Source organism: Theobroma cacao, chromosome 1, assembly GCF_000208745.1.
Source record: "Theobroma cacao cultivar B97-61/B2 chromosome 1, Criollo_cocoa_genome_V2, whole genome shotgun sequence".
Lineage (NCBI taxonomy): Eukaryota > Viridiplantae > Streptophyta > Magnoliopsida > Malvales > Malvaceae > Theobroma > Theobroma cacao.
The window spans coordinates 15054025-15066181 of NC_030850.1; the positions used below are offsets into that span (position 1 = coordinate 15054025).

Sequence of the window (12157 nt, forward strand, 5' to 3'; positions counted from 1 at the left end):
TCGTGGTGAATGGATAAGGTCTCTAGTGGTCCCAACAAGGGTGGGGAGGGGTTCTCGTGAACTCGTGATGGAAATGTGAAATGTGGGTGAATTTGTCATGCCTCCTTAAATTGAGGACTCAAAAAATTGTTTTAGCAGATGATTGTCTTCACAAACTAATGGAAAGGAAAACACGTAGATATAATATTCACTTTGCGGTCATTACCCCTTTTTTTTATGCAGATGGTGGTCATTGCTCCTTTTAAGTTTAAAGGAGTACATTTTGGGGAGCATGTCATTGATATGCTAACTTGTAGCTAACTAGCACAGCTTTAACCCAGGCCGCGAGGCAAAAAGACAAGAGCTACATATGACGAGGGGGGGTCTAAAGTAATTCCTCACGTTACTTTAGGATGGTTACTTTGTATTATTATTGTGCCTGTCTTCTTTTTTTACGTGTATTTTTTTATTAAAAAACATAAGTTTTGTTTAATCCAATCCTACAGAGTTAAAACTTGATCTGCTTCGAAGCCCTTTTGTTGTTGTTGTTGTTCTCTTTTATTATTATTATTTTCTCCTGTCTCTTTTTTATGTTAATGCATGTGACGTCATGAACTGGTTTCGCTCTCTCGTGGGCTTTGTGCCCCTTGGGTCTTCAAGGATGGATTCGGCAACGCATTTTTCTCTATATATTGTTTTTTTTTTCTGTGAGGATTGCTAGTCGCTGCTATGGCCAAGAGAGTGGGCTGATATTCTACCAACCAAAAAACGAGATACTGGCTCTGGGTGGGGTTGAAAATGGACAAGGCCCACGAAGAGAACTCATGATCAAACGTTTTTGTTCAATAGATGTGTCAAGGATAGCATCCTTTTTGTGGGCCTTTAAGTTAATCCAACGCTCAACGTGGTAACTACTACAGTAATGAGACTTGCATAAAATGGAGGATTCACTATTGGATAGCTTTAACTTTGGAAGTCATATATTTGGGCCTTTACTGGGTGGGGTCTGAGCCTCAAAAAGATCTAATCTCAAGTGAGAGTCACGAATCATCACAAACAAGAGGTGAAGAGTCCCGCCATAACAAAGGGCTACCTAGAGCACACATCTGTCTCGGATGCATGGCGGCCTCATTAAAAGAAATGTTGAATCCATGACTAAACTTTTGGGTTCAACTGTGATCTTAAAGCCAATCTCTCTCGCTCCTTTCCCATTTTTAAGAACATTGAAATTTATAAATTTTTTGCCTCTTTCTTTTGGTTTTTTCCATTGAAAGAACAAGGAGAAAATGAGCCAATTGCTTCAAATCTAGTAAACTTCAAGATCCTGAGTTAGAATTCAAAAGAGCAGAAGCCCACTTGTCCTTACAAACTTCAAGTAAACACATAATACACACAGATACAAGATTTGCAAACATCTTCCACACCAACACAGAAAACCTTTTGAAAGGCTGACAAACATGAAAGCATCTTCTTTCTCCTCCGGAAACCTGAAACAAAATATAAATAACATTTCTCAAAGATACATAAATAAAAGATGGAAATGGTCGCTAATAACTAATAATTGGCATTTGGGGTAGTAGTCTGGCGGGAGATCCTAATTGCTTAGCTATCTGACTTTTCTTGGTTTCTTTTTTTTTAGGGTGAGGGGGGGCAAACCATGCGGTGAATTGAGAGCAAGACAATTGGGCCTACAAGAATGGTGGATTGGGGCTGTGGGCCGGGCGGGAGATATAGTTTCTGGGTCAAAGGTTGCGTGAAGCAACCAAGTGTTCATAGGACCAAAATCCTGAATGTGACAACTGACTTGTGGGCAAACCTGTGGTGAATTGAGAGCATGACAATTGGGCTACAAGAATGGTGGATTGGGGCTATGGGGCGGGCGGGAGATATAGTTTCAGGGTCAAAGAGTACGTGAAGTAACCAAGTGTTTATAGGACCAAAATTTGATGCCCCTTGTCTCCTCCTCCCTAGCTCTGGGAATTTGAAAGGATGGAGGTCAATTGTCCGGGGCACAGGTCAGTATGTCACATTCATGATTTGATTCCTCATGCTCATGGTTGTCCTCGGATAGGCACTGAATGTGACATATGGCACCGTCAAAACTGACATGAAATATTCTCCACTACGTTGACGTGAAACCAAATTATTAAGGAGACATTATTTTCCTTTCATGGTGGATGGAATGGCACATCAAAAACATTAGTAATCATATCATAGTACTAGAAACAGAAAATTTAGTAATGATATGACCATAGAAATACAAGGAGAGGTGATGGAAGGATGTGTTGGGGCTTCTGGATTAATGCGACATCTTAGAATATTAATTTGGAGCAAAGGGTTGTTAAACTTATTGATTATGAAGAATGAATTTTTAAAAGAGCACGTACCACTTTGCTAGTGATTGCTTTGTAAAGAAAAGGAGAGAGACGGCTATCTTAGCAATTAGGAGGCATTTGGAGATTGCACTTGGGAGGTAGACTCAAGGCAAGCATCGGATCAATCCCAAAAGACGGCAGCCACATTGAATTCTTATAAGAACACAAGCATGCCAGGTCGGCCCCTTTAAGCGCCTCGCAACAGTCAGGTGAAGGGTCGACTGGGTTCGGCTGGGTCACAGATGGCTTGCAGTCCGCCAGACCTTTATCGTCTATGTCACACAAGGTCATTGCCCTTGACCCCTCAAACATTAATGCAACCATTATCAACATTGAAGCAACCAACTTCCCTGTAGCCATTGCTTTTTCGTTTTACTACAAGCTCAAGCCTCAAGAAAACAATGGTGAGCCTGTGTCTCAAAAATTTTGGGGCCTTCATATATACTGATGACAAGATGAGTTGAGCACCACGAGTTTTGGACCCGTGAAGGAGAATTGTCCGGACTCGAGGGTCACGGGTGGTTCTCGGCCCACTGCTTTTTCTTTTATCTCTGTTTTGCATCGTCCACTGCCCATTGGCTTTGTTTAAGAATTAAGATGCTTTGAGTGTAGGTGGGTTCTATAACCGCCGCATAAAGACAGAAAGATTTTGATGGAGTTTTGTAAGTACACAGACTTGACGAATATTATGTGATGTGTCAATTGATTTTGAATACGTGTTTTTAGCTTTACTTGAATTTGCAATCAAGTCTTCATAGTGTGCATGGAAGCGAAGAGAGTACTTTCAGGTTATAAAGGAATTTTAAGAGGTAAGAGGGTGTATAAATTATTGCCCATGGTCATGGAGATGTTGAGGACTCATGTCTTGTTTTCAGGTTATGGAAAGCAATAGCTGCAGTTTGTTCTTTTGCTGGCTGGGATATGTACACGGAAAGTATAAACTAGTTCAGGATGCTATGGGAATGATATATCCAGTGTACTTGAAACCATTTCTTCTCGAGTTTAAAATAATCCCAGCCTAAACACTCTATTCGTGCAAAACCACGTGGAAGAAAGAGCTTTCGAGCTTGCAAACATTCCAGCCACTAATCACTGGCGTCTAACAATTATCATGCGATCATGTGAACCACCAAATTTCACTATATATATATATATTTATTTATTTATTTCTATTTTCTTTACTTTTATTTTTTGAAGCCCAAACAAACACCATCTACATAGCTAGAGCTTAACAAACCAATGCCAAGCAACTCCTACTACTTGTCTTCCTTCCTTAGAGATAAGGATAATTTCTTCTATAAAATCTTTTCTCTCAACTATAAAATTTTTGATGGAATTCAATTGGTTTTGTGCAAATTTTGATGAAGCAACATAATCTACACATATTTTTTTTCTATATATATTTCATTAATGAATAATTAACATTCTAATATATATTCAATTTGATGTGAGATTCAATGAGCTTGTGCTTTATTTATGACATCCTCCCCATGGAGATCCAAAATGCCATGTGAGCACAACTTGTAATGTTTCTCAAGTTCGAATAAAATCTAAAAGTTGATTTTCATACATTATTTGGATCTCAACCTCATTTTTTTTTTATTTAAGGAAAAGAGAGATTTTTAATTTTTTTTAAAAAATATAATACAAATACTTATCATTGACTCAAAATAATAAAAGAATATTCATTAAAATATTTTTATGACTAATTAACTAGGCAACACTTATAAGAAGTTTCTACTTCCTAATATATATGCTAACAACTAGCTGTCTGAAGTATCTAATTCAATGAATTAAAATGTTAAATATATATATATATAGAGCCACAACACATGATGCCAAGTTAATTAGAAGCGACAAAAATCAATGACCACATATATAATTAGTATATTAATTATTGGTGCATCGGATAAAGTAATAGAATTGGAGGGTAAAAATCAATAATGAGTGCCAATTAATGATTGCAGAGGGCCCCCTTGCTTTTCTCTCCGAACAACGATTACACCCGCTACTAAAGCTCCTCTCATTCAGCACAACTTTTTCTATATTCAGACCACAATTATTGAGCTATTTGTTTTTTATAGTCAACCAATATCAATAGGCCCAATGGTTCTGACTGATAATTAGATGCTTTCTCTCTACAAGCCCATCTCATCTGAGGGTTGGTCTTCTTTCTTTGCTTCCGTTTCCCCCTTTTTGCTTGTAAACCGTTCGCCATTTAACTAATTAGGGCTGTATACAATTTTCGTTCCATTTTTGGTTGATGTTTTGTTTTATTTTTTAAAAAAAATTAAAAATAACATAAAAAATTACTATTTAATTTGGTTCGGATTCAATTGATAATTTATGAATAAAAATTTGAACCGAATTAAATTCATATAATTAATATCTGAACTGTGAATCAAATACAATAAATACCCAAACTAAACCAAATATTTACTAATTAAACCGGTTTTTTATTTTGTTGCTTAATTAGCCCTATCTATAATAAGGAAGCTGGATTTAATCTTAAATAACCTCCAAATGACATTTACAGCAAACTTTAATTAGTAAGTAGCACTATCGTTAGCTTGGTAATACAATTGACAGATAATGTCTTTTTCTTATTCATGTACATGTGGTTGCTTGTGCATTGAAATTTAAATCCATAATCTGAACTTTCTCAAGATAAAAGGTATATTATTACTATATGATTACACAGGCATATTGTGTATGAGTTAATATCCTTATATTGTATTTATTGGTTGATTTATTTTCTTTAATTACCCCCCCCCCCCCCAAAAAAAAAAAAAAAACTGACCAGCTTGACCCAGTGGAGGGAACAACGGGGTAAAAATTTGGCAAATGAGACAAGTAGTCCAGCTGCCTAGAGGTAGAAAAAGTCATAGCAGTATATACCAACCCTGGAAAGATATGGTAAACGTTAGATGATGGTTGATGGTTCACTTCACGCAAAGTTGCAAACCTCTCTTCTCAGAGAAAAAGGAAAGTTCATTCAAACAATACAGGACAAACAACAAGGAATAAAGAAGCAATTCATGTATTGTAGTGCCATAGCTGTATAGAACCTTGCGTTTTATTTCTTTCTTTGACGCCCTTTTCATTTTCTTGAAGATGGGTTTTCAAACTACATGATGTCTGGATTCTCCATGACAATTGACAAGAGAGTGAGTGAATCATTTCTTTGTTTATCCTTTGTCCCTTCTTTTTTCCCCATTTTTTATTCAGAGTGAGTTAGTTTCATGACTTGTAACTTTGGGGAAACCTTCTTTGTTTGGTAATAGAGAAACAGTCTCATGAATTTCGATCCTTAAGTTGTATTAGCAAAGTTGTTAACCAGAGCATATATGGTGTACGAATTAGTGTATGGGAAGAAGATAAAGAAGAAGAAAGTTTCGGGCATTATCATGTTTTGTCTGTTTGCGCTTGTAATAAAATCTTAATAAAATCCAGTTTGACTTCTGAAGGCCAAAAGAAAAAAAACACTAAATTTGGATAAAAAATAGATACTTCCGAATCTGGGGCATGCACTGTTCCGAGGTATGAAACAGAACAAGGTTCTTCGGAAAAGGTTAATTCACGTCAAATCGTGAATGATGTCAAGGTTTTTGTGGTACAAATAATGAGTTCAAACGTGCAATCTTCGATGAAAAAGCACAGCAGTTGCTGGCATTTTAAGCAATGCTTTTCCTACGTTCCTGCCTGGCTGAAAATGCTCCAACTAATGACCCAATAGGTTAATGGTGAGGTCCGATGTATTGTTCGAGTATCAAATGGCTCAAATTTTCTCAGTTGACCAGAGCATTAGACAATTCGAAACCAAATTTTGACAAAATTCATGAAGAATTTGTGAGAAAAATAGTAGACATAATGATAAAGTCTTTGAAAAATGCAAAGGTGGTGATAGTTGCAATTCATGCAAAGCATTCTTGAAAAAAAAAAAAAAGATTCATGCATACGATAGCAGACAAAAGATAAGCAATAAAGAAGGAATTCATGTTTACCAGTGCTACAGCAGAAACAGGGCCCTCCGCTTGTAACCTTTCCTCTTATCTTTTTCTTCAACTTCTTCCATTTCTTTGGCTACTAGCCTCTCGGTTTTGAAAGTTGAAACTAACGGTATGGCTAGAATCTCCATGACAATTGACGAGAGAGTGCTATTCCTTTTCCTTCTTTCTCTCTCTTTTTGGGGTTTTCATGCTAATAAATGCGAGTGAATCTGAATCCCATGACTTGCGCCTCGGGGCAACATACTGTTTAAAATGTAAACTGCGTTTTTGATTTTTGGGGGGTGAAAGAGGAAATTGCATTAAGACAAAATAAAAGTAGCTTACATCAAATATTGCATCAAAAAGAGAAAAGGAGTAGCTTACATCATACATAGTCGTACAAATTTTGATCCCTTGAGTTTTATGGAGAGGAATGTTAAGCTAAGGGGCTAAGACTCATTAAGAGCAAGCTTGTTATTTGTTAAACTATTTCCTTTTGTCAACAAGAAGAAAATTCTGTAATTGGGTCATTGGCCTAAACCTACTCTATCACTTCTTTGCCGTGTACATATATAGATGCTTTCCTTTTCCTTTCATCCCCTTGCGATGTAAGAAAAGCATAGGTAAACTTGAGAGTGAAAACTGTTAGAATGTGTATAAACAATTAAGGCTTTGGATGGAATGGAAGAAAATGAAGAAAGAAATAGGAATGGTACTGATTTCTTGCATAAATGAAAACATTATCATCAATTCGGGTAGGCTAAGAAAACTATCAACTGATGAAAGGGCACAGCCCAAAGGGAAAGGGTTTAAGTAAGGAGTTAATGAAAAGCTGAAAGGAGCAAAGGGCAGAGCTGGTGTGCACATGTCCTTCTCCAAATAAACTGCAAAGATAATATATTCTATTTAACTGGAGCTTTGTCTCCTGCAAGTTTCAACTTTAAAAGACTGTTACCTTCCCAGTACCATTTATACCCAGTTGCACTGTTGAGTGTTGACCTCTTACTGACTTCATCGTCATTAACCAATTAAAAGATAGATAGATATATGTATTATTATATTTCAACTTTTTCAATCTCAGCCACTCTCTTGTGCACAAAGCACCAAGTTTTACTGGGCTACGCGTGTGGCGTTAAAAAAGCCTAAAAAAGGCCAAAGCATAGCCTTTGCTTGCTTGGAGATTTGAGAAACCCACAAATCAAACCAAAAAGAAAACAAAACAAAAGAGAAATCAAAGCCTTGGAATATACGTTCATACGTTTGATCAGCGGCAGACTAGGCAACGCAAATAACCCTACCCCTGTGAAAAAGTTAAAGATGGAATATTTTAAAAGCCCAAATCAAAAGCAACCTAACCTTGTTACTTCTCTCTCTCTCTCCGCCTTTAACCTTTTTTTCTTACCTTACCTTACCTCTTTGTCCTTCTGTCTGCTACTGTGAAACTTCGTTATCTGGGTTACTTTCTTTTTACCTAACAGAAGTTTTATTGCTTTGGATCCCCCATGCCCCTACTCCCCTACTTTACCCTATGCTTCCTCTCTCTCATAGCGTCCCCCTCCCCCATTTTAAATTGCCAGAATTCCCACGCCCATCCAAGAAAGAAACAAGAGAAAGAGAACACAAATTGGAAACTCTCCAGTCCAAGTCTCCTCTCTTTCAAAGGGCCTCTTGATCTCGAAAGTCAGGTCAATCTCCAAGATATTCCACCACTTCTTTCTCTCTCTCTCTCTCTCTCTCTCTGTCACAATATGGATGTAAGTATTAGAGCCTGCCCTTTTTCCCCTGTCCATCACTACGCTTCGAATAAAGTTTCAATTTTATTCTTCTTTTGGTTAACGTGTGTATGTGTTTTTTTTCTATTTGGTTTTGTACTTGCATTGTTGTTGCTGATGAGATAACTTTTGTTTTGTTTTAGGATTTTTATAGAAGGAGCCATGTTCCAGCTTTTGGCAGCTGGGATTGGAACAATGACCTCCCTTTTACTCAGTGTTTTGAATCAGCTAGACAAGCTGGGTTGCTTCGTTACAGCTACTCCGAGGATCGCGATTTGTATGTTGCTGGTGATCTTTATGAGAATGACGTCGTTACTCCTGCCATGATTGTTGTTCCTCGCAGAAGGGTAAGTACTAAGCGCTAAGAAGAGGAAGAAGAAGAAGCTTAAGCCTTAATTTTTCTCATGTTCCTTGTTTTCTTTTTCCAGTTTTCCTTTCCATATTGAAGCTGATTTTTCTTGGTAGTAGAGTTTTATTCTTTTCTTTTCACCTGTGCATGTGCATTGAGATACTTGGTACTTTTTTTTCCTTCGGATTTTATGTTTATTCTTTTCATGCGTGTGAAAGGCTATGATTTCTTGGAAAGAACTGAATTCTTCATGCGTGGTTTTGTGAAAAGGAGTTCCTGGTTACAAGAAGGGATCCAAAATGTCGAAAAGGAAAAAGAAAATTTCACAAAAGAAGCTTACTTTGTGTTAATTTAATACAGAAAGAAGCTCACCAAACAATGTGAGAAACAGAAACTGCTATGCTCAAAATGAGAGGCATAGCAGCACCCATGTGAAGGAGGAAATGCAATTTCAGCTTATTAGCTAAAACATACCAAAATGCTTTCCAATGCCGGTGGGGACCAAAGGCTTTTTTGGTTTCTAAAGTCAAATTAATGTGACTTTGTTTTAATATTTTGTTTTGAAAAAGAAACAAGAAATCTTGTCCACTATCTTTACTCTATTATCAACAGAAATGGGATGGTGATGGAATGATGATGCTGAGTTGATAAACATGCATTGCCATGTCTCATCCAAATGATAGTAAATGGGTGTTTTGGTAAATAACGTTTGAAATTTACAGACAAAAGTACGTCAGTCGCATGTTAAAGAAGGGAAAAAGCAAAACTGGGAGGTCAGTGACGTGAAGGAACCAGCAAGCCCCACTCCTCTGCCCAGGCCAACGCCCAAACCCGTTGATGAAGACCTCTACAAAATCTCCCCTGAGCTCCTTTACGCAAAGCCCAAAAAGGTAGGCTCCACTCTCCCATTATCTTATCTTAAGCTTTATAATCATTAATCCATGTTACCAATCCTGCTTAAGTTAATATTGTGTACAGTCAAGTTAAAGTTCTGATCCTTTTGTTTTTTTTATTTGATGCAGAAGAGAGGATTGGGTTTCTTTTCAAGCTGCTTGGTGCCAACTTGTGCATTGTGAAGCTGCCATTCCCAAGTGCTAAATTAAAGCTTATATATATATATAGGATCACGTAAATATAGTTTAAGGAGTTGAGAAGAGTTAGTGGATATGCCTTGGGATGGACTTCTTTCCCTTCCCTTTGTATATTAGGGGGGGATTATTGGGTTAAGAAGAGAATTGTTATATTGATTATTACTATTATCATCATTATTATCATGTGAGGAGCAGAATCTTGTTGTCAAGGAGAAGGTTTTTTCTTTTAAACCCTTTCCTCCTGTTTTTATGTTTGTATGGCTCAATCTTTTGGAGGCTCTTACAATGGAAAATTGGGAATCTTGGTTGACCATATTCGGAATGAAAAAGTATAGTGAAAAGAGAAGAATGCTGGTTTCTCAAGATTTGTATATTTCCTTTGAATTCCTATGATGTAAAAACAGTTCTCTGCATATTGTACTACCCTTTTTTAGCACTTGAAATCAAATCTATGACTATGAGATTGAGAGGAGATTTTAACATAGACCACCACATACATCATGAGAGAGAGATCACGTGATTCTTTTGATTGTTAAATGCATGTTCTGGGAACCATTTTCATGGGGTTTATATTTCATTTTGGAACCCTTCCATGGATTACTTTTGGAGGAATGGGGCAAACCCTTTTAACAGGTTTTACAAGGGAAGGAAAAGGAGGAAGAAACAACAGTTTTCGACTTGACGGTGGTTGGAACTTGAAAACCTTTCTCTTTTTGGGTTGTTGCAAACGTCACGGGCTACGCCTGAATCTGTATCATCACTCAATTCACTCCATCCTTTTTCTCTTCTTCCACTAGGACTAAGATGGGGCATTAAGGGAAAAGCAATGGGGGCTTAAACAAAGCATACGTGCAAGCAAGAAAATATATACATACTATAAAGAAGAGTCTTTGCTTTAAAGTTTAGACTTCAGAGAGAGAAAAAAGGAGGAGGAAAAATATAAAAAGAGGATAACTAAAAGAAAAGAGAACGGGATATACCAAAAAAGTGATAGTCCACAAAGAAATTAAAGATAAACCGCATCAAAATGGATCCTTTTATGTGTAGGCCATGCACACTTCTTTTCTTGAAATCAGGAGTGCCACTGGGGCCATTGCCACTGTACCACATGGGCTAGATCACCTCGGAAGCCCAACTTCTTTTCCAAAGGATTTTTCTTTTTCCCTTAGACTTAATGCAATCTGCACTTAAAGATACTCAATTAGTGATACAATCCAATTTTACTAGAATAGTGATTGATGGAAGATGATGTGCCTTAAGTCTTTTCTTGTTGATTCATAGACGCCAACTCTATTATCAGCTGTTTGTGTGCCATGTCCAATCCAAAGTATCTAGTAGTGGTCAAATTGTGAAGTTTACACCACTCTCCCCCTCTTTGTTTTTTCATCCTATTGAAAGGAGAAAGGTGCGTATAGGATACTTGGCATTACAAAGAATGAGAAATCTACCGTGTACTTAATTAGTACATTCACACGTACCAAACATGATGCTTAATAAGTACATATCCTTGAGGGTGAGTTTGGGTTTGGCTCATGATTAAAATCACATGGAAAGGAGTGTGGATTTTGTCGACTTAAGGTTTTTTTCGACTGCAACGATAGTGCTGAAACAAGTGTAGCTAAGGCATTTACATGATTAAACTGCTCCCTTACCTTGTAATAAGTGTATAAAATTAATTTATCACGCGTAGATAGTATAACCCGATATCTAGTTATCATTCACAGCTAAGATTTGGATTTGGATTAATGATAGTCATCATCTGTTCTTAGTGACAAATTAAGTCCAAGATTCGGATTTCCTCTTCCTCTTAAATCGATCATACAAGCACGACAAGTAACTTTGGGAATGAAGAAGATTTTGTTCACCACATTAAGCTTAATTACTACACATTGCTCATTGCCCTTTTCGTCTCGTTGGAAATTGAATGCATATGCATGCGTAATTAATTTGCATTCATATGTTTGGTGCTTGTCCCTCCTTCTCGGGACAGTTCCATTCTCCCTCATCAAGTCATCGAAAGTCAGATGTCCAAAGTTCATTTTCGAGAACAAAAGTGAGAAATCAGAATGGCAGAAGGGGATAGAGGATTATTATATCACCTTGGGTTGTTAATTGAAAATTTCAGTATCTCTAGTTATCAATGGGAAAACAAATTTGAAAATGAATCTTAACTTCTTTTTCTTCCTTCTAGAATTGGCTAGTAAAAAGGTAGCAGTAATTAATTATAACTTCTGGACTAATGGTTGAATGAGTCCAAGGCCAGATCGTAGGTAAGGTTTCTTAAGTCAAATTCCTGAGATTTTTTTTAAACGATCAAGTAAACGTTAAATTTAGAAATCTAAATCAATTAATTAAAAAATCTTATTACATAGATCAAGTGTATACAATTTTGAAATAATTTGAATATGTTTTGAAACTTTGGGATAATGTTTTTTTTTTAATTTTAACTTTGGGATAATGTTTTAAAAGGTCTCTTGAACTATTTAAAAAAATTAAAAAATTTTATTTCATTGCATTTATCAAAGTCCTTATGTTGCCCCCTTATTTGAGAAAATTGTGAAAAATGGCCATGTTCATAACTTGATTTCAAAAATAGCCATCT

At 36.7% G+C, this 12157-nt stretch overlaps 2 protein-coding genes across 2 annotated transcripts; one reads left to right on the forward strand and one right to left on the reverse strand.

Moving 5' to 3' along the window:
- Positions 1279-2784, reverse strand: LOC18612639 (putative lipid-transfer protein DIR1). Its single transcript, XM_007049542.2, has 2 exons — positions 2367-2784; positions 1279-1466 (listed from the first exon to the last, which is right to left on the reverse strand). Exon 1 carries the CDS (start codon positions 2712-2714, stop codon positions 2415-2417), a length of 300 nt encoding a protein of 99 aa, XP_007049604.2. The 5' UTR covers positions 2715-2784; the 3' UTR covers positions 1279-1466; positions 2367-2414.
- Positions 7799-10025, forward strand: LOC18612640. The gene is made up of 4 exons (XM_018118914.1): positions 7799-8097; positions 8259-8462; positions 9187-9354; positions 9487-10025. The coding sequence occupies exons 1-4, from the start codon at positions 7846-7848 to the stop codon at positions 9538-9540; spliced, it is 678 nt and encodes a 225-aa protein (XP_017974403.1). The 5' UTR covers positions 7799-7845; the 3' UTR covers positions 9541-10025.